Below are 22,777 nucleotides of genomic sequence, written 5' to 3' on the forward strand. Positions count from 1 at the left end.
ATTTGATCATAGAGCTGTATTCACGCCATCACCAGGACAACCACGAGCAAGACGGAATATGGACTTCTCTTTGGGGAGTGCGTCGTCGGCTACGCGCTCACATGCATCGGGGAATGCCAGGGAAAGAGGCCAGGGCTCACATGAAATACCAACCAGCGAAAGAAGAAGATAACATCACAGCCAAAAAAATCTGCTGCAGTTAAGAAGGATGGGGCACTTGTGATCCGTGACAAGCCAAGGGGTGAGGATATGATACCAGCTTTATGGGGGCTGGATACGCTCCAGGTCTCCTTTGGCAGCGCGGTGGACTCCATGGATTACAATGACTCCATCTTGGGGAAATGGCATCTAATCGGGGGCCTTCCAGTCCAGGTTATGGTGCCCGATGGCAAGGGAATGGTGCCGTATGAAGAAGGGACAGAGGGGGGCAAGCAGAAGAAAGGAAAAAAGGAACAGCAGGAAACGGAGGATGATGCATGCAGTGCGGGAAGGGGAGGAAATCTGGAGGCAACTAGCCATGGGGCCGCTAGTAAACTGACGGGGCCAGCTGTGGCGCCTCGTCGGGAACAATGAATTGCCTAGTATGGAACTGTCGGGGGGGCGGGGAACCCTCGTACAGTTTGTGATTTACAGGCTCTTTGTAGAGCCAATTCCCCGAGGATGGTGTTTCTGTGTGAGACTAGGAATCAGCTGCAAAAGATGAAAAGGTTGCGCAGTAGGCTTGGGCTCCATGGTTTTGAGGGCATAAGCAGTCAAGGAAAGAGTGGTGGCCTAGCTTTGTTTTGGGATGAGTCCATGTATGTCAGCATTCAGGACGTTAATGAGAGGTGGATTGATGTTTTTGTCAGGGTGGCTCCCTCGGAACCTCTCTGGCGAGTGACCTTTGTGTATGGTGAACCTAGGGTGGAAAACAGACATCTTATGTGGGAGAGCTTGTGTAGATTAAGGAATACTTCTGAGCTGCCTTGGTTAGTTGCTGGAGATTTCAATGAGGCGTTATGGGAGTGTGAACATATGTCCATGACGGCGAGGCCGCAGGCCCAGATGATAGCCTTTCGGGATTGCTTTGAGATGTGCCAGTTGGTGGATCTAGGCTTTTCAGGCTATCCGTTCACATACGATAACAAACGGAGTGGCCGGGCTAATGTGCAGGTGCGTCTGGACAGAGCGGCAGCGGACAATGCTTGGCGAGATATGTTTCCGGAGGCGACGGTGCTCCACCTGACGTCACCCCGGTCGGACCATCGCCCGCTTCTCCTGCGGTGTGGACAAGATACGCAGGTGAAGATGGCAAAGGCGAGGCGCTATGAGGTTATGTGGGAGCGTGAGGCCTCCCTGGCGGAAGTGGTAGAGGCGGCCTGGGCTGCTTCGGGCGCGAAAACTGACTTGGGAGGCGTGAGCAAAGCCCTCAAATCAACAATGTTGAGATTACATGAGTGGAGCAATAAGAAGATTGGCAATGTGACAAGAGAGATTGAGAAGTCCAGAACGAGGCTGGAGGAACTGCACAATATGAATGCCAACCGTAGCGAGATACGGAAAGAGTCTGATCATATGGATGAACTCTTGTACAAGGAGGAGATGATGTGGCTGCAACGATCTAGAATGGAGTGGCTAAAACATGGAGATCGGAACACAAAGTTCTTCCATAGGAAAGCAAGATGGAGGGCCCAGAAAAACAAGATCAAGGGACTGCGGGATGACTTGGGAGCCCTTCATTCGGAGCAGGCTGTAATGTCAGGTATGGCTATGAGTTACTTTCAGAATCTGTTTGAAGCTGATCCTAGTTTACTCCCTCATACAGTGGTAAACCTTTTTGATCCGGTCATTACGGAGGAGATGAATGCCAAATTGTGTGAAGCTTTCTCGGAGAAGGAGATTAGTGATGCACTATTTCAGATTGGGCCTCTAAAGGCACCTGGTCCGGACGGTTTCCGGTGAGGTTTTTTCAGCGTCATTGGGGCATAGTGAAAGATGGCATCATTGCTGCAGTCAGACAGTTTTTCTTGTCGGGGGTAATGCCGGAGGGGGTAAACACCACCACCATCGTGCTCATTCCAAAGGTTGAAGACCCCCAACGTTTATATGAGTTCCGGCCCATTAGCTTGTGTAACGTGATTTACAAGATCATCTCCAAGTGTTTGGTGAACCGGTTGCGACCACTACTTGGCGATATCATCTCTGAGGAACAGAGCACTTTCGTCCCTGGAAGACTCATTACGGATAATGCGTTCATTGCTTTTGAGTGCACTCACTATATTAAACAGGAGAAGGACCCTGATAAAGCTTATTGTGCTTACAAGCTAGATCTGTCCAAGGCGTATGATCGTGTAGATTGGATCTTCCTTGAGCAAATGATGAGATGATTGGGCTTCGCGGATCAGTGGGTGAGATTGATAATGACTTGTGTCACCTCAGTCCGTTATTGTTGCAATGTTAATGGAGCTCTATCAGATTCATTTGCACCGTCGTGTGGGCTGCGGCAAGGAGATCCCCTCTCCCCGTTCTTGTTCCTTTTCGTGGCAGAAGGGTTAGCGGAAATCTTGAAACAACGGGTCACTTCTCAGCAGCTGACACCGTTACGGGTCTGTCCACGTGCACCTGGCATCTCACATCTCATGTTTGCAGACGATACCTTGCTGTTTTTCGGAGCAACCGAGCAGGAAGCTTCTCATGTCAAAGGCGCACTTGCCACCTTTGCTCAAGCCACAGGTCAGCTTATCAACCCGCAAAAATGCTCCATTCTCTTTGGTGAGCACTATCGGAGAACAGACCAGGATGCAGTGGTATTAACACTGGAGGTGCAGCAGCATAGCTTCGAGGAATGCTACTTGGGTCTGCCCACGCCAAACGGGCGCATGTCCAAGGGCATGTTCCAAAACCTCCAGCAGAAATATATGAAGCGTATGGTGGAATGGGATGGCAATCAACTTGCGCAAAGCGGAAGAGAGGTCCTCATTAAATCCATTGCACAGTCTATTCCAACCTACATCATGAGCGTTTTTAAGCTACCGGCAGCCACCTGTGAAGATCTTATGCGGATGATCCGTAACTTCTTTTGGGGACTGGAAAAGGGGAAGAGGAAGATGCACTGGCGGGCATGGATTCATCTGATCAAGCCCAAGGCGCAAGGTGGACTGGGCTTCTGAGATCTACGACTCTTTAACCAGGCACTTCTAGCACGCCAAGCTTGGAGGCTACTTACAAACCCTGATAGCTTGTGTGCCCGGTTACTGAAAGCACGCTACTACCCGTTTGGTAACTTGGAGGATACGGTTTTCTCGACAGCGGCCTCAGTTACTTGGCAAGCAATTCAGCACGGGCTTGAACTCCTGAAGAAGGGATTGATCTGGCGCGTAGGAGATGGACGAGCGATCAGGATATGGCGCGATAGCTGGATTCCCAGGAATGGGAGCGGGAGGCCTACTACCCCCCATGGAAGATGCCGGGTGCGGCGTGTATGTGACTTGCTGGATGACCATGGAGCATGGAATATGGACTTGGTTCGGAGCATTTTTTTGCCGGTCGACGCGGAGGTGATTACAACAATTAAAACCTTTCCTGGGTTGGGTCCAGACATGCTTGCATGGGAGTCGGAACGCAGCGGGAACTTCACCGTGAGGAGTGCTTATCGGCTTGCTCTTGAGGATCATCTCCGGTTCTCTTCAGTCGCGGCGAGCGGGGCACCGGACGGGCGACGGGCCGTCTGGGCTTTTATTTGGAGGTGCCCTGCTCCTCCTAAGGTTCGAATCTTCATATGGCGGTTGCTCACAGACTGTCTACCCACTTGGGTGAATAAACGCCGCCGGGGTTTGGAGGTCTCTGACAAGTGCCCTCTCTGTGCCTTGGAGCCGGGGGACACGTACCATGTTTTTTGCAGGTGCCCAATGGCGGTCGCACTCTGGCAGGCTATGGCGGACCAATGGAGAATACCTGCGGGTACATCCTTCCGTCGGACTGGAACGGAATGGCTTGCCCAAGCTCTCTGTGAGCTGCCGGACACGGAGAGGATGGAGCTCATGATGACATTATGGCGCTGCTGGTATGTTCGAAATGAGATGGTGCACCACAAGAAGCCACCACCAATCGAAGCATCCAAAAATTTCCTCATCAGCTACGTTGATTCATTGGTGGGCGTCCAGAACTCTCCTCAGGCGGATCCAATCAAGGGGAAGCAGGTGGTGGACGCTGTTAGCCACCCCCGGCCCATGCAGCATGAGTCTCCTGCTCCAACCACGGTGCTACGCTGGTCTCGACCGGCGACGGGGTGGGTGAAGCTCAACGTCGACGGCTCCTACAATGCCACCAGCGGACACTACTAGGAAAAGGGCTATAGATAGGATTGATACTAATGGCGCACCATAGAAGCAGTGCGCCACTACTATATACTAATGGCGCACCGGTTGGTGATGCGCCATTAGTGTGGAAGACACTAATGGCGCACCAGAAACAGGGTGCGCCACTAGTATTAAATTTTTTTTCCATTTTTCCATACAAACTAATGGCGCATCAGGTCGAAGTGTGCCATTACTAGTTCTAACTAGTAATGGCGCACCAGGCAAATAGTGCGCCATTACTGTAAAAAAAATTATTCTTTTTTTTGCAAAACTACTAATGACGCGCCGTTTCACAATGCGCCATTACTAGTTTAAACTAGTAATGGCGCACTATTACCCGGTGCGCCATTAGTATATATATTTATTTTTTTACTTTTTTGCAAAACTACTAATGGCGCACCACCTGCAGGTGCGCCATTAGTAACCAGGTACTAATGGCGCATTTGCTGGTGGTGCGCCATTAGTAACCTGGGACCCCAACAAGATATTTTGGACAGCCCCACATCTACCCACTCACTTTCCCCACTTCATTCCCTCCACCTCCTTCTCCAAGCTTTCGGCTGGCTCCTCCTCCTCACCTCATTTCCACCATAGATTCATCAAAATTAAGTGGTGAAATTACCTTTTTTTGATAGGTAAGTAAGGGGAAAGCTATCTTCATGATGTAGATCTACTTTTTTTCTCCCTAACTCGCTCCAACAACGTGCACATGCACTTTTTGTGGCCTAGCTAGATCTATGTATGTTTGTGGTGTTGCATGTGTTTGTGGTGTTGCATATATGTTTGTGTTTGAAGGTACTGCTATTTGAAATGCGATAGTTGCCAATATTTTGCCGGAATGTTTTGATTCATTTCCGTTTCAGCGAGAATTTTGGCACTATGCATTCTTTTTGGTCCTATTTTTAGGGAAGGTCATGCCAAAAAATTTCTTGGTTCTAAAATATTGTTTTGCTCTACCCCGCAGGCGACCATGGTCCGCACGATGACTGAAGGCATCGTGAATAGGTTTTTGAGCTCCGCGAAGGCCGAGATGCTTCAAAAGAACGAGACGGAGATAAGATGTCCGTGTCGAAGATGCAAGCTGAAGAGCCTTATTGCGGACCCGGATTCCGGGCAGGTGCGGGACCACCTGCTCTTGCGTGGTTTCATGGATGGCTATCGGTGGCAAGGTGATGAAGATGACTATGAAGTCGTCCATGGGGGCCGGGCAAGAAATGAGGAAGGGCAACAAGACAAGTACCATCGCGGCGAGGGCGGGCGAGAAGACGAAGAATCTCCAGGACATGATCACGACAGTGATGCTGTACACAGTCATCATGTAGAAGATGTCATACATGATGATGAGAAAGATCAAGACGAAGGGCATGATCATGAAGATGAAGATGCCGGAGCAGACGACGATGGAGGCTGGGTGCAGGACCCTCATATTCAAATGCTGCTTCTCAAGCAGACGGATAACGCAAGAGCTGCCGCCCGAGAGAAAGCCAAGCTGGATCAATTAGAGATAGACGCGGTTACTCCATTGTATGAAGGATGCAGGCCCGAGGATACTCGCCTGAAAGTAACGCTCATGGCTCTGGAGATGAAGGTAAAACACAAAATGACCGACGCATGCTTCGACGAGAACATGTCATTCTGGCACGAACGTCTTCCCAAGGGGAACAAGTGCCCGACCAATTTCGAGGAGGCGAAGAAAATTGTGTGTCCTCTGGATTTACCGCACGTGAAATACCATGTGTGCATGAACAATTGTATCATTTATCGGGACGAGCACGCGGAGTCTACCATATGTCCGGTGTGCGGCGTCACTCGATACAAGAAGAGGAAGAAAGCTCCTCGAAAATCGGTGTGGTACTTTTCGATCACTCCTCGTCTGCAGCGGTATTTCGCGGACCCTAAGGTAGCAAAGCTCTTGCGTTGGCACGCGGATAGGGAGGAGAAGAAGCGGGAAGATGATGGAAATGATCCGGAGATAAATAAAAAAAACAAGATGCTGAGTCACCCTAAGGATGCGAGCTAGTGGCAAGCGTTGAACTTCGAATACCCAGAATTTGGGAAGGATCCAAGGAACATCGTGCTGGGCGCGAGCACCGATGGAGTCAATCCGTTTGGCAGCCAGAGAAGCACACATAGCACCTGGCCTGTGTTTGTGTGGATGTACAACCTTCCCCCCTGGTTGTGCATGAAGAGGAAGTACATTCACATGAGTATGCTAATTGAAGGGCCGAAACAACCAGGGAACGACATCAATCTGTATCTGGGGCTGCTGAAGGAGGAGCTAGACACGTTGTGGAAAACGCCAGCCAATACATGGGACGCCGCAGAGAAAGAATATTTCCCTATGAGAGCCCGCACTGCTCACGACGGTGCACGACTATCTCGGTTACGGATATCTCGCGGGGCAGGTAGTCCATGGATTTTCTGGATGTGTAAGGCGCATGGATGACACAACGTATCGCCAGCTAGATAGAGATCCCGGGTCTTCGAAAACCGTGTTCATGGGACATCGAAGGTGGCTTCACGACGATGACCCGTGGAGGAAACGCAAGGATCTGTTCGATGGTGAAACTGAACCCCGAAAACGCCCGTGTACGAGGAGCAGCGAGGAAATAGACGAGCTGTTGAAAAATTGGAAAGACTGTCCACTGCCGGGAAAGAAGCAAAAGGCGCCAGAGCCGGGAAAGAAGCGAAAGGCGCCAGAGCCGCTGCTGAAGGTATGGAAAACGAGGTCTGTTTTTTGGGACTTGCCGTACTGGAAGATCCACCGTGTGCCTCACAGCCTTGATGTCATGCATATCACGAAGAACGTGTGCGAGAGTCTGCTTGATACCCTGCTCAACATGCCAGAGAGGACCAAAGATGGGCCGAAAGTAAGGGCAGACTTGAAATCAATGGGCATCAGGCAGGAGCTTCACGCTAATGATGATGATGATGATGATGATGATGATGATGATGATGAGGCGAAGCAGGACACAGAAATTCGTCGCAAAGGCAAAAAGGCCAAGAAGACCGGAAATGACTACCCTCCCGCGTGCTTCACTCTAAGTCAGGAGGAGATCGAGCAGTTTTTCACCTGCCTCCTAGGAGTAAAACTTCCTTACGGTTACGCGGGGAAGATAAGAAGATACCTAGACCCAGCGAAGCAGAAGTTCAGCGGGATGAAGTCTCACGACTGTCACGTGCTGATGACGCAGATACTTCCAGTTGCAATCCGTGGGATCATGGACGCGCACGTCCGTGAAACGCTATTTGGCCTATGAAACTTTTTCGACGTCATCTCTCGGAAGTCGATTGGCGTGAGGCAACTCAGAAGGCTACAGGAAGAGATCGTGGTGATACTATGCGAGCTTGAGATGTACTTCCCGCCCGCATTCTTCGACGTTATGGTGCATCTGCTGGTCCATATCGTGGAGGATATCATCCAACTCGGGCCGACGTTCCTGCACAGCATGATGCCGTTCGAAAGGATGAATGGTGTCATCAAAGGATACGTTCGCAACATGTCACGTCCAGAGGGAAGTATAGCCAGGGGCTTTCTGACCGAAGAGTGCATCTCCTACTGCACGAATTATCTAGGCATCGAGAACCCCGTTGGTCTGCCCGTCAACAGGCACCTCGGCAGGCTCGCTGGATGGGGTCACCGTGAGGGTCGCCGCGAAATGCATGTCGACTTCGAGGGTCGACTCGCCGACTTTGAAAGAGCAAACCTAGTCGCGCTACAACACATAGACGTGGTCGATCCTTGGGTGGTAGAGCACAAAACCTTTATTGAGAAGACGTACAATGACCGAGGCCAACAGAGGACGGGCGGAGATATACTCAAAGAGCACAACTCATGTTTCACGCGTTGGTTCAAGCAGAAGCTTCTGTCGTACCCTTTACATGAGGATTCTTCCGCGGAAGAACAACTCATATTCGCCTTGTCACAGGGCGCCGAGCACAACCTGATGACCTATGAGGCGTACGATATCAACGGCTACACATTCTACACCGAGGACAAGGACATGAAGAGCGATGGTTATCAGAACTCCGGGGTAACGATGGAATTCTACACCGGTAACGACAAGGACAGATACTACGGAAGGATCGAGGAGATCTGGGAGCTGAGCTACGCTGGAGAGAAGGTCCCGATGTTCCGTGTCAGATGGGCCAAGAGCGTCCTAAAAGAAGACCGGTATTTCACCACCATGGTTATACGCGAAGCCAAATCCAAGACCGCGGGCGCAAACGTCACCGCGAAAAATGAGCCATGGGTACTGGCTTCCCAAGTGGACCAATGCTTCTTCATTACCGACCCGTCAAAGCCCAGTCGTGTTGTCGTGAGGAGAGGCAAAAGGAAGATCATCGGAATGGATGGAGTAGCCAATGAGCAAGACTTCGACAAGTACGGCGACCCGAAGATCGAACATGACGACGACGATAAAGTAGCAACACACACCACAAGAAGAAGCAGGACCACCCTACCTAAAGGACGTTCGTTCCATAGAAGAACTCCATTTGCGAAAAAGAAGGGCAAGAAGATTGTGAACAGATAGCTAGCTAAGATCGATTGTATTTAAATCGTAGTCTTCATTTCTCGATTGTATTTCATGGGCACTTTTTGATATCATGAATATTTTTAAATTTAATGGGCACTTTTTGAATTCATGAGGACACTTGATCTCGATCCCCCTCCATCTCGATCTCGATTCCCCCTCCATCTCGATCTCGATCCCCCTCCATCTCGATCCTACCCGCACCCTCCCCCGCTAGCTCCACCGCCGCCGACGACCCACCGCAACCCTCCCCCGCTCCACCGCCGCCGACGAGCACCCGGCCTCCCACACCCTCCCCCGCTCCACCGCCGCCAATGGGCACCCCCCGCACCCTCCCCCGCTCCACCGTCGCCGCCGATGGTATTTTCAAGTAACAAATTTGAACATATTTTTTAAAAAATTATTACTGTTTTTATAAAAAAATATTACTATTATGATTTAAACAAGTTTGAACCTATTTAAACATAAATAAATATAAAAACAGTATTTAAAATGCATAAAAAATATTGGGGAGCCTGGGAATCGAACCCAGGACCTCTTGGTGTGTGTGCTACGTGCTAACCAGTCAGGCTAGTGGGTGGGTTCTATTGTAGATAGGGTTAGGTTGTAGATATGGCTAGTGGGCTAGATTAAAACAAAATTCTAATGGCGCACCGAGGGGTGGTGCGCCATTAGAATAGTCGTACTTAAGGCGCACGAGGGGGTGGTGCGCCATTAGAAAGCTTTCCCCCATACTAAATCTCCAATCTCTCTAATCTCTCCCCTGCCTCATCGATCTCACCCACTGCCCCCCGTGTTCGCCGCCCCCCTCGCCTCCTTCGCCGTCCCCGAGCAGCATGGCCAGTCCGGACCAGGGAGGAGTGCCCTGACGGGCTGGGAAGCTGCTGCTGCCAAGTGACTCTCGAGGAGGACCGCCGCCGCAGATCCAGGAGGACCGCCACCGTAGATCGAGGACCGCCGCACCGACCAACCTCCTTGCTCACGCCACCCGAACCCTCCCGCCTCTCCCCGACACCGGCGCGCTAGCCAGCAGGTGAGTGAGGCGACCCTACCCCAATCTCATCTCCTAGTTGCCGCAGCCTCGCCTGGCACTCCGAGCAATCCGTAAGCGCCGCCCGCCCCAACACTCCCCCCTCCCTCCTTCTTCCCCAGCCCGCCCTGCTGCGTATTCGTGCCGAATCCGTCCCCTGCTCCTCCGGGCCTGCGAAATCAGAGCAGATTTATATTGGTCGTGTGTTGATTGAATGCCATGGCTGCGCTCTAACGCGATGCGTAGGTGGGTGGGCTGGCGCGTGAGAGGGCGGATGCGGCCGTGTGATTAGTTGCCGTGTTGATGCGCAGGTGCCAGGGCATGATCGGTGCAGCACGTAGCTGGGGGCAGGGTGCGATCCATGGATCTCTATGTGTGTTCTTCCATGTTTATAGTGGGAAAACCTGAGACCTAGCCATGTCATTTTGGACTAAGTTAGGGCTCCCTGTGGCTGTTGGTGTTACCTGCAGTGGTGGAGGATCTTGTATTCACAATGTTGGTTCAGTACTCTGTATTATGCTGTCGAAGCCGGAGTCTGTGTTTTTCTAGAACAAAAACATGTGAGGCATGCCTGCTATTTACTTGAGCAACAAATGGGAACTGAGTTTGCTTTTGGACAGCCCTTTGATGTCTAGTGCAGTGAGTATCCTTGTTATAGTTAGAATTTAGTATAGCATGGCTACAGATTGACTTGGTTTGCTTCATTAAATAAAACATTATTGGCAAGTGCAGTCTTGTTACTCCTAGGTATCTACAAATGAGTAGATGAATATTTGTTACTCCAAGAATGTGAACACTTGGTCCATATTCATTTGCAGTGAACATACATTTTCACTGTTCTTATATTATTTGCTTGATGTCAGATTATGCTATGAGGATATTAGTCTAAGCCCAGTCTTGGATGCATTGTTTTATCCTGCGGTGGTTAAACTGGTTCTGAAAATTATCTAGTTTGACCTGTACTTGTCCAGCTATCATAATCTATTCTTTGACCATGGCAGCAGCTGGCATTTTGTTATGGATGTGGATGATTTTTTTATCCTGTGAACTTGAATGTTGCAATGCTGTTTTCTTCAGAGGCTACTGTCAAAAACTTGAGCTACTGTCTTGCAAAGATGATGATCATCTTGCTAGTTTGCTGGGTTTTGTCTCCGACCATTGTGTCGTGATGAATTTGCAGGTACCCCGAGTTGCCCTTGAGTTTGCCGGAATGTCGATTAACTTCCGTTCCGGCAAATCCAGGTACTCCATATGTCCTATTTTCAGCAAAGGTCATGCTAAAATTTTCCGTGAATTTTAGCATGACTTTGCTAAAAATAGGACATATGGGGTACTTGCGACTAATGCATGGGCCGGGGTATCTTAGTACTTAGTTAAGTAGGATCAACTGCCCTGCCATTCTTGCTGCATTAAACCATAGGTGGCAATAGAGCCAAGTTATTAGGCCCAACTTAGAATTCTCCTTAGCATCGATAAACCCTAGATGATAAACCCAATATAGGTGGCAATAGAGCCAAGTGATTAGTGCCAAGTGATTAGGCCCAACCTAGGGTGCCTCGGCATCGATAAACCCTAAATGATGAAAACTTAACTTGGCTGCCCCGGATGACTCGGTGTCGATGAGAACCTAAATGATGTACGCTTAGGCTTTTAGGGTGCCTCGGCGTCGACAAACCCTAAATGATGAAAGCTTAGGCTTTTAGGGTGCCTCGGTGTCGACAAACCCTAAATGATGAGACCATGATCTTGTTCCTTGACAATAACCAACTTTTTGACCAAACTTTTTTCCTATTTAGAGCGAAACATGGCCCACAAGGATGAGGCCGGTGGTTCGGGCGGCAAGCAATTCTGGGAGCTATCCCAGGAGATGGAGGAACAACCTCACCGCTATGAGGACGCCGCGGAAGACACCGATCCTGATTACACAACCCCTAGTGGCGTCGGGGATGACACCACTGATGGTGCCGCCGAGGATGCCACCACTGATGATGGCGGCGCACACACAGATGGCAGCCAACCGAAGAAGCAAAGGAAGGACCGGCGCCCGAATGCGCTCCGCACCCTCAAGGAGGAATTCACTCAAGTGGACTCTGACGGGAATCCAACGGAGCCCAAACATATAGTCAAGGGGTACTCGTTTCAGCTCGGGTGCATTCTCCGGAGCACCGTATCGATCAACACCGAGAACCTTAGGCATAAGGACCGAGGGAATTTGCGCAACCTCCTCTTCACGAAGCTGCACGAACGATACAAGTTCCCCGCCGAATTTGAAAACACACACCTCTCAGGGAATAAAGTAAACAGTGCCGCCCTCACGAAGATGAGCACGGCCCTGTCTACTTGGAAAAGCGTGGTGAAGAGAATGATTGATAAAGGTGATAGTTATGAGAAGATCAAGGCGAAATATCCTTTGATGAGCGAAGATGAGTACAAGGAGTTCAAGATCAAGTGCGAGAGCTGTGCAACCTCCGAATCAAGTCAGTGGGGGAAAGAAATGCGGGAGTTGAACTTAGGGGAACACAAACTCGGTCCCGGTGGTTACAGAGTGGCGGAGCCTATATGGGACAAGGAGGACGCGGAGCGTGCCGAGCAAGGCCTACCGCCCCGCTTCGAGAAATACAGCGGTGACAAGCAGACCAGGAACTATGTCAGGGCCCGGTACAAGGAGGACCCGATAACAAAGGAGCTTACCACGGATCCGAAGACCAGGGCGCTTGAGTTTCTTCTGGTAAGGAATACACCCCCGCGTAATTAGCTCCATATGGTTGCACTCTAATTAATCCCCAATATTTCTAAATGGTTCACGTTCCTTTCGCAGGACACTGAAAGTAGTAGCACGGGGTCGTCTAAGAGCTCCCCTTTCGACACCCCTTTAAATAGGGCGTTGAACGTAATGAAAAACAAGGATAAGCTCACTAAGCCGACGTCAGCTGGTCGTGTGGCCGGCAAAGGCTTGTCCACAAAATGGGGGTCATACTATACAGCTGGTGTGCGGAAGGAGAAAAAGACCAGCTCGAAAAGCCAGACGCGCGAGGTTGAAGAACTCAAGGCACAAGTGGCGCGGATTCCGGAGCTTGTCCAAGAGCAAGTGCAACAACAACTTGGAACGACGCTCAACACCATGGTGCCTACGTTGATTCATGGGCTGACGATGTGGATTGCGGGCGGCCAACAGGGGCCTCCCCCGGTTCCCAGCTTCACGGCCAGCAACTCGCACAGCGCGCAGGCGGCGCCATTGGTGTCTCCGGCGGCGCCATTGGTATCTCCGGCGGCGGCGCCATTGGTGTCTCCGGCGGAGGCGATATTCGTGTCTCCGGCGCCGGCACGGGCATTGGAGCTTAATGCACCCGAGTGTACGCCGGCCGGCACCTCGCCAACAAGCGCCCCCTCCGTCAGTTGCACGCCCGCCGTTGGCGGTGCCTCGACATTAGCCGAGCTCGACGGCATCACGGTAACTAAGCCTCTCGGCCGATGACTTCATCTCCTTGCCTTTGACTGGGCATCCCTGACGCCCTGTACATGTTTTCGCAGGGCACCGCCGACGTTCCTTGCACTCTTCTGCACTTCGTGGGCGCCGAGTTGGTCGATGTCGCCAAGGGCAGAATCGTTCAACCGGGCAACCCCATGTTCCACGGTAATCCGATGCCACCCACAATGTATAGGGTTGAAGTGGTTCGGGTGCTGCCAGGCTGCGACGAGCTGTTACTTCCGATTCGACCCGCTGGGGCCGACAAAGAAGATGAGATGACCCTCAGCGCCTGCGTAAACTGGCCCCTGCTTTGGCCGAAGAGCCAGATTCGTTTGGGGACGGGGGACACCACCCCACAGACAAGACCGCCAGTCGTGCCGGCGCCAAGCCATGGCAAGAACGCCGCAACACTACCGGACCTGCCGGACATCCCTATGGCACAGGATCCGGACGGCGACGACAACGACGATGGTACATTTACCAACGTTGATAAGTACTTTGTCGAACAGGGGTACGCTGACGAGTTCTGCGGGCCTCTTTCTCAAGAACCCAACCAAGACCACCGCGATCTAGCTGGTACGGCGGAGAATTCCAATTGCAACAGGCGTCGTCTGGCGTTCAGTTCTCAAGACACGCCTCCAGCTCCCGCCTTCACCGAGCCTCAGATAGCTGAGGTGCGAAATATTATCAGCCCCAACATGCTCAAGAAGGCGGTCTGTGAGCAGAACTCGGTCCAATTATAGGAGATCAAGAAGAAGGGACGGAAACGAAAGACTAACAAGGGCGCCGGTGCGAGCCAGCCGGCACTGAGTTCGATCCGTGCTCAGGACGGGCCACCTTCACCTAAGGATATCTCGAGGAGGGTGCATGTGGCGGGTAGGGCGATGCTACCGCCAAATATGCTGAATGCTGCAACCGGTGCTATGCGGAGTCTGCATGACAGTGTTCTTTCTTTGGAGAAGCGGCGTCTCAGGGAGAAGGATGTGGCATACCTGGTTTTCATGGCCAAGGTGCCAGAGGGCAAGGGCTTTGTGGATGGCGACATCGAGGGTACGATCGTCCTGCGGTTTGATGACATCTTTGCTATGTTTAACCTTCATCCGCTGCACTACACCTTCGTTCGGCTGTTTTCGCTGAGTATGGAGATGCGGATCATTAGAGACAAGACCCCGGACATCGTGATAGTCGACCCCTTCTACATGTGTGCCAAGCACTTGAGCAGCGCTGGGGACCGCCAAGTTGCGAGTTCACACCTCGAAGGCGTCATTCTGGCAAACCCAGATAAGGATAACTTCCTTGTGGCTTACTTTCCCGAGTAAGTCATCCCTTAACCGCCCCGTAACATATGATTTCTTAGATTTCGATCGTTCTTTTTTTTCTAACATTCCGTGTTCTGTGCAGTTACACACATTGCACACTCATCCTCTTAAGCCCGAAATATTCCATGGCCACGTATTTCAACCCGAACCGTAACTCCAACATAGACTACACAAATGTCAAGAAAGTTCTTAATGATGTTCTCCCCGGCTACACCAAATCTGGAGGCACCTTCACCAGGGCAGTTCGTAAGTACGGCAAGCACATGTTCTCACACAATACGAAGTTCTGCTGCGTCAAGCAGCCGCCTGGCGGTCAGAAGGATGCCTACTACGCCCTCCATCACATGCGGGCGATCGTAAGGGACCATCATCAACTTCTGCTACCAGATAATCTCAAAGATTGGGCCGCGAGCTTGTCGGCAGTCCAGGACGCGGACCTCAGACAAGAATTCTTTCGCATCCAGTCGGAGTTTGCGGACATCATCCATCAAGATGTCCTTCATACCTCGGGGCAGTTCTTCCTCAGATATCAACCGTCCAACAGTGAGATAGATGAAACGCTACAAATGCAGGGTGACAACGACCGTGATTTCATGACCATCACGACAGACGACGGCTTCATCCACGTTCCTGTCCGATGAGTCGAGTCGAAAATAGTGATGTGTAGTTCTGAAACATTGATTGGCTCATGTTGTAATTATACTTTAATGAATTCGTATGTCTCTTTGGTTTGGACAGTCGTTCAACTTAGATGTAATCCATGCTATTTATTAGTAGGACCATGAATCGTGCTATTAATATCTTACTTTTCTCTTCCGATCCTTTTGTTGCATACTTACATATTGCTTATGTATTGTCTGTTGTTTGGCTTGTGCATAGAGATGCCGTCGTATGTCGTGTACAAGGGTAAGGTTCCCGGAGTCTATGACGACTGGGAGGAGTGTCGGAGACAGGTTCACCGTTTCAGCGGTAACAGTTACAAAGGGTACACCACTAGGGCGGAGGCCGAATGTAGATACGCCCGCTATCTAGCGGGAGAGAGGAGGGAGCGTTGGAGGAACCGGATGAAGACCAGTTTGATCGCGATGATGCTCATCGTGATGACCACAGCTCTCTTCTATGTGATGGTAGTTTAGATGATCGATATCGACTTGTAATGTGAAGGCAAACTCGATACTCGCGGTCTTGAGACTTGTAATGTTTTATCTTTGTTCGGTCTTTTGAATTCGGAGACTAATATGATGAATTGTATTCGGAGACTAATCTTCTATTGTATTCGATGAATCTGATGTTGTTGTGTGCTGCTGTCTATATTCTGTCCAATAATATATTTTGTAACCTGTGCAAAAATCAGAAAAGCAAAAAAAACCTAATATTCATACTAATGGCGCACCACACAAGACACTAATGGCGCACTGTGATCATCACACTAATGGCGCATTTACTGCTGGTGCGCCATTAGAATGCCAAAGCACATGGGTACATATGCCCCCCTGGGAGGCATTTTAATGGCGCACTGCACGCTATACTAATGGCGTGGTGCGCCATTAGAATTTAATTCTAATGGCGTGATGCCAGTGGCGCACCGGTAGTGCGCCATTAGAAGGCAAATTCGGTGCGCCACTAACATGCCTTTTCCTAGTAGTGGGAGAGGCTGGTATAGGCATGGTCCTCCGGAGCGACACGGGCGACATCATTTTTTCTTTATGCAGAAAACTCCGGACGTGTTCGGATCCTCTGGAAGCCGAACTGCAGGCCTGCATGGACGGGCTCAACTTGGCACTTCAATGGACCCCTTTGCCTATTGAGATGGAGACAGACTGCGGGGCGGCGGTACATGCGCTACTAGCACCGACGAGGGATAGATCTCGTTTTGCCTTGCTTGTTGATCGGGTTAGGCGTTTGATGCTAGCAGGAAGGGAGGTTAAGCTAGTTCATATTCGTAGAGAACAGAACGGTGTGAGTCATTTTCTTGCAAACTTTGGTAGAGTTCATAAACGTACGGTGGTGTGGTTGGGATCTGGACCGGATAAGGTACCTGACTTATGTAATGCCGAGGCACTTTATGTGTGAGAAATAAATTTTCTTTCACCCGCAAAAAAAATGAAAAGAAGATAGTATCGATTAAAACATAAAGAAGTCTCAGTGTGCTGAGACTTAGCAGAACTGTTGATGTAGTTTGGACAGCAATATCCGGGGAACATTCCCGGGGAGCGTTTTTTCAGCATACGTCAAACTTACAATGCCAAACCTACTAATAAATTTGTCATGTCAACTTTGTAGGGTTTGCCATGATCGGAGGCGAAAATGGTCATGTAGCGGGGAAAAAAACAAAAAACTGTCACGCTTCACAGAAAAATTGCTGTTGTTCTACCATGATCAGACGGCTTTGAGGGCGTTCACTCAGAGCGCCAAAAAATCTGGTGTTTGCTAGTTATCATTTTCCTATAGTTTTTCCTTCAAAATAGTACTACGAAAGAAATTATAGTGTTATACAAATCCTGTGAAATCCTTTACACCGAATGGAAACAAGTTCGGAATTACGTATTGTGCACACGCGCTAGTCACTACTCAGCAAGTATCACTACACGTCTAAATATCTGGCTACAAGGACAAGTCACATCCTACAAAAGATATCGGAAGAACACCCGCCGGCTCCCCGCCCCGCGTGAGAGTGTGCTACTGCCTCATCATCTTAGTCCCGCTGAAAGCGAGTCTGTGAGTGAAGGTGACGGCAGGCTCAGCTGCAAAGATTTCCACAGGAGACACACCGAGAAGATTCAGAGCTCTCGTCGCTCAAACCTGCTGGGCCCGTGACCAGATCAACCCGAGAGACCACATGTTATAGACAGACGGATGGGAGACATGACATCGGACCACATCTTGTGGATTGCTCGTTGCGAACAAGGGTTAACATCGACTGAAAGCTGCCTCCCTCTCGTCGGGTTCTGCTTTGCCTGTTGAGCTCATGCTGCATGAAGGAATATTTCCTTTTTCTGGAGCCCATTGCAAAGCCGTCTCGCCTCTCGTTCTACTACTGTATCTGCTTCGATTTGTGTTTTTTTTGTGTGCTCCTTTTTACAGCTTGAAACTGCGTGTAGTTCGTCTCAGCTAGAGAAGAACCGGAGTATAAACAGTGGAATAAAACTGTGTTATAATGAATTCTCAACTGGAAAAAATAAAGACTACAGAGTCAAAACATAGCAGAATCGGCTACAAGCTCCAGAGCGCGAACTCAGTTGCCACCTCGCCGAACTCTCCGTCATCCCAGTACGCGCCGGTGCCGGTCGCCACCGGCGGTGGGTCCATGAGCAGCGCCTCCGCGAGGCTCGCGTAGTACGAGCCCAAGTCCGTTTCCGGGAACAAGTCAAGCCTACTGAACATTTCTACGTCCATTCCGCCCGGCAGCGCAAAGTCCCCATGGGCAGAAGGTTTCGACGTCTCCGACGAACTGGCATCGTCAGACTCCGACGACGACTCCGCAGGAGCGCCACAGGAGGCCTCCTCGTTGACGGTGGCGGTGATGGACCCACCGGCAGCCTCCCGTCGCTGCAAATCCGCGACGGCCTCGACCGCCGCGCGCCGGACGTCGGCGAGATCGGAGTGCGCGGACGGCACGGCGAGCAGCCACGCGGAGTCCGGGAAGTTAAGGCGCGCGGCGGAGCGGCCGCCCAGGGCGAGCATGGCGGCGTCGTTGGCGCGCGCTGCGATCTCGGCCGTGGCATACGTCCCGAGCCAGAGCCTCGCGCCGCGCTTGCCGGGGACGCGCACCTCGCAGACCCACCGCTCGCCGTTGCCCCGGCGCCGCACGCCGCGGTACACCGGGTGCCTTGTCTCCCGGAACTTGGTGCGCCCCGCCGGGCGCTTGGCCACCAACGCGTTCTCGTTGGAAGAGGAGGGGGAGGAGCTCAGGATCTCAAGGCCCATGCCCATGGCAACCGGCAGAGTGGTCGGCGCTTCCTTTCTGAGCAGTCGAGCTTGGTGCTTGAGCTTAGTGAGGAGTGTGAGCTACTCCGGTGCGAGATACTTGAGCTTGAGTGGGAGTGTTCGCTGTTGGCATCTGTGGAGTGTGTGAGATGTATTTATAGTTATGTGCTGTGCTGGAGCTTCGAATGTATGAACGCGCTGAAGACAGCGGTCGGGATGCCGGCGTACAAACAGCTGGTGACGATGGGACCGTGTAGGATTAAATTAAGTGGCGTTAATAGCCTCATGTGACTTTTCTCCTGCTGGGCGTGTGGGGGCTTTCGGCTTTGCAGTGTTAAACAAGAGGCAACTTCCTGCTTGCTTAACACAGTGAACTAGTGAAGGCTGGGGTTGGACGGCTGGTAGGCGCGTGACGAAGTGAACTAGTGAAGGCTCGAAGGGACAGACAGTTGTTACTCGCTCCGTCCCCTAATATAACAACGTTTTTGACATTATTATAGTGTTCAAAATGTTTTTATAGTTTGGGATAGAGGGAGTACTATTGAATGAGTCTCGTGTTTCTCCAAGTTATCTGGACACGGAAGGCACGAGAGGCACCGGTGACCGTGAACCGCGATGGCGCCAAATTACCTACATCTGGTCCGAAGCAATTGGGACTCAAGGAAGCAGAGGGCGTTTTCATTGAATTGTAGTGTCTCAAGGAGCTAAACGCACACCTGACCTTTGCATGGATAGGACGTGCACAACCACTAAAGCAATGAGAAGAAAGAATTAGGCAAGGTGTGCGACTCGTTATAATAAAACATCAATAACTACCACCGTGTTGACAACACTCAAACTATTAGAAGTTTCCCTAACGTTGTCTTTTATTGGGAAACCGGGACGAGAGCTCTTCAGAACGAAAAAATAAGATAAGTTTCCTTAATAGTGGTGCCTTTTAAATGAAAATGTGCATGAAGGGTGTCGTCCTTGGACTCGGATCCAAGCACATAGATCATATAATGGGTTTTAGGAGAGGAAGTCCAACCAGACAACGCATTCAACAAGGGAGCAAAACCACCACTATCAAGAACAACTACTCAAGGTTAGGCCTAATAATTTCACCCGGAACATGGAATTTGATACTCGAAGTTGCCGACACCAACATGCCAAGAAAGAAGTCTCAGAGTCCTTCCCTCGAGCATACTCCTACACCACCGTCGAGGACGCCTCTGTCAAGGAATTCCTCCTTGCCACTTACTTGCATGCCGTCTTTCAACACCCTTTATCTGTGCAAGCCCACGACGAAGTAAAACAAATGCAAAATGAAGTGATCAATGTTGACATCTCTAGTCGATCACATGATATCTGGACTTATATCTGGGGAGTTGCAGTCTTTCGGACCACTGCATATTACAACTTCTATTTTAGAGATGTACTTGCACATAAAGCGTTTAAATGGTTGTGGAAATCCAAGAGCATACCCAAGATTAAAGTATTTGGTTGGCTTGTTATCTGACCGTGTTAACACGAGAGACATGCTCAACAGGAGGCATTATAATGTTGGTGATAAGCCTAATGTCAAGAACAACTAGTGAAGGTTAGGCCTAAAGATTCAACAAAAGAGACTGCCTGCTGTGTGGGGAGCATAGAGAAGAAACTGTGGAGCACTTATATGTTGGCGAATCCTGAACATTCATTGGACTACGCACGATAATAGATTCAAGCTCATTAGACAGCTAAAGGCGCTACACCCTTGAAAAATGCTGATGGACATTTTCCTAGTAGCTGCCTTGAGCCTTTGGAAAGAGCGCAACAACTACTACTTCACGAGTGTAACCCCTTCATTCTCATCCTGGAAACAAATATTCAAAGTTGATTTTGCTAACTTGAGCTTTAGGGTACACACAAATAAAAGGCAGTTTATTACTGCCTCTGTTGCCTCCATTACATAACTAGTACTTTTAGTGTGACTGCTTTGCCTCCCCCCACCTCACACTCACAGAAGTGTGCCCAATTTTGTATGTATGTAACATATTTGTTTTTTTAATATATATGCAGTAGGAGCCTGTTCTATTGTTTCCATGGTAAAAAAATTGTGAGTAAAGTTACCAAAGTGATCAAAGTGTTGATCATAGGACAGCAGTGAAAATGTCGTTAAATATAAAGCAAGATGTTTCTCGCATAAGGAGAAAATAAAGAGAACGTTGTAAGGAGTTACATCAATACAGGCTCGCTGTAAGTAGTCACATTGATAGAATCTTAAATCGGTGCTCCAAGTGATTTTTGATTTCAATTAAGTGATTTGTGTTATGCAATAATTGTTGGCACAGTAAGTTGGAATTGGTCCCAAAAAATTACTTTGGTGAATTCTATAACAATTGGCTGAGTATGTTGGCGCTTTAGAAGCAACATTGGAGGGTGATGAATCAAAAGTTCGTTTATGAACTTGGTATGATTTCTAGGTACTTTGTGCCAATGGAACAATGTTTTGAATAGTGGTTTCATGGCTCAGTCTAAGGAATAAAAGGGCCTATGAGTGATTCAATATATACAAAGTTAGTTTCATAAAAATTATGCAAAGATACACTCGGATCTGAACTTGTCAGGTTCGATAGGACAAAGACTATACCACAAGCAAAAGCAAGGACAAATACCATATTACCATTGTTGTAAAATAAAAAATTGTTGAATAGATTACTGACTCCAGTGCAAGTGGGAGCCTGCTGGAAATATGCCCTAGAGGCAATAATACATGGTACCGAAAGGTTCACTCAAATATTATCTGTGTATTCATAAGGATCAATATGGATGTCCATGGTTTGACTACTGGTCCCTTTCGTTCATGTCTATGTTTTACCGAACATACATGGTCATAAACTTAAGAAAATCACGATCTGTTGAGTGTTAGTGGAGTGAGAATCATGATAAAATATTTTTGGAATAGTTTCAGGAATATAATAAATTGTTTCGAGAGATTTCCGTAAGAGTTTCAGATGTTTCAAAAATGTTCTGAGAGGTCTCAGGGAAGTCCTAAAATTTTTGGTGATGTCTAGAAGGTTAAGGAGCCTTTTGGATAAATCCAAAGGGTCTCTGATGCGAGGACACCTTGGTTGGGCCAAGATGTAAGGCTCACCAATACCGTAGGTCGGTGCACCAAGGAGTTGCTTGAGGGTAGGGGCTAGACCTTGGCGTTTACCCCTGGACTAGATGCCACGGTTTGCCGCATTTACCCTGGGCCAGACGCTAGAGTCCGCGGCGTTTACGGATACACGAAGGTTCATGGTGTTTGGTACTGGAGTCCGAGAAGGAATCTTCCTCGTGGTTAAAACCGAGGCCCCCTTCCCAAGTTGCGATCCAGGGCTGGGCTCAGTATATAAATAGACGGGCAGGGGCAGCTCCTAGAAGTAGAACATAGGTATTGAAGTCTCCTTTAGTTCTATCTCGTTCTAATTGTCATTTGGTTTGATCTCTAGTGTAGGAAAGAAGCACACCACCTCCCAGAGATACAAAGTCCAACCAGCTTCAAGCAAACTGTTTGGGGGGAGTTGGAGCTAGGGAATGGGAATTTAATGTGACTGGGACTAAAAATCTCTTGATTGGTTCATGGACTTGGGAATTAATAAGAGAAAGGGAAGGGGAATTAGGAGGCCCAATTCCCATCGATCTCTTTCTTGGGGGGACCCTGGTAATTCCGCGAAGGAAATGGAGTTGGCGCCTGAAAGAAAATTGTTACAGATTTATTGGCCCACCTCCCACAAAGAAAGGAAAAAACTCCACGGAAATCCTACTTGCAGCGACATTATTTTTCCTCCAAATAAATCGGCCAGCTCTAACTGTTTACTAATCTGCAGATGCAATGCCAAGCACGAGCACATCTCATGCAAGAGGGGCAGCCAGTAGCGTGTAGCCCATCTAATTTTGCTATGTAACAAAGTTTGATTCGTTTATCTTTCCTTCACAGACCGATGCAGATCTATTTTCCTTTTCTACTCTTTTTTTTGCCTTCACATGTTACGATTTTGTTTCAATATTTGTGTGTCCTCTTCTTTCTCCATTGTTCATTAGAATTATTCCCACATATACTTCCCACCCCACACCAAACATGGGATTAGGACTAATAGTCCACTTGCCAAGTCTAATCCCTCAGGCAACTCCTTCTCATAAATTCCCAATCCCTT

The 22,777-nt window shown here is 49.5% G+C and overlaps 2 protein-coding genes across 2 annotated transcripts; one reads left to right on the forward strand and one right to left on the reverse strand.

The window, feature by feature from the left end:
• Positions 1-1,020: 1,020 nt before the first annotated feature.
• LOC147972329 (uncharacterized) lies at positions 1,021-1,941 on the forward strand. The gene has a single exon (XM_087524296.1). The coding sequence runs from the start codon at positions 1,021-1,023 to the stop codon at positions 1,939-1,941; it is 921 nt and encodes a 306-aa protein (XP_087380422.1).
• A 15,879-nt stretch (positions 1,942-17,820) lies between these two features.
• Positions 17,821-18,760, reverse strand: LOC125556491 (dehydration-responsive element-binding protein 1H-like). The gene has a single exon (XM_048719218.2). The coding sequence runs from the start codon at positions 18,621-18,623 to the stop codon at positions 17,904-17,906; it is 720 nt and encodes a 239-aa protein (XP_048575175.2). The 5' UTR covers positions 18,624-18,760; the 3' UTR covers positions 17,821-17,903.
• Positions 18,761-22,777: the final 4,017 nt, after the last annotated feature.

The sequence above is a fragment of the Triticum urartu genome, chromosome 5A (genome assembly GCF_056163025.1).
Source record: "Triticum urartu cultivar PI428250 chromosome 5A, HENAU_Tu73, whole genome shotgun sequence".
In the NCBI taxonomy this organism is placed as follows: domain Eukaryota; kingdom Viridiplantae; phylum Streptophyta; class Magnoliopsida; order Poales; family Poaceae; genus Triticum; species Triticum urartu.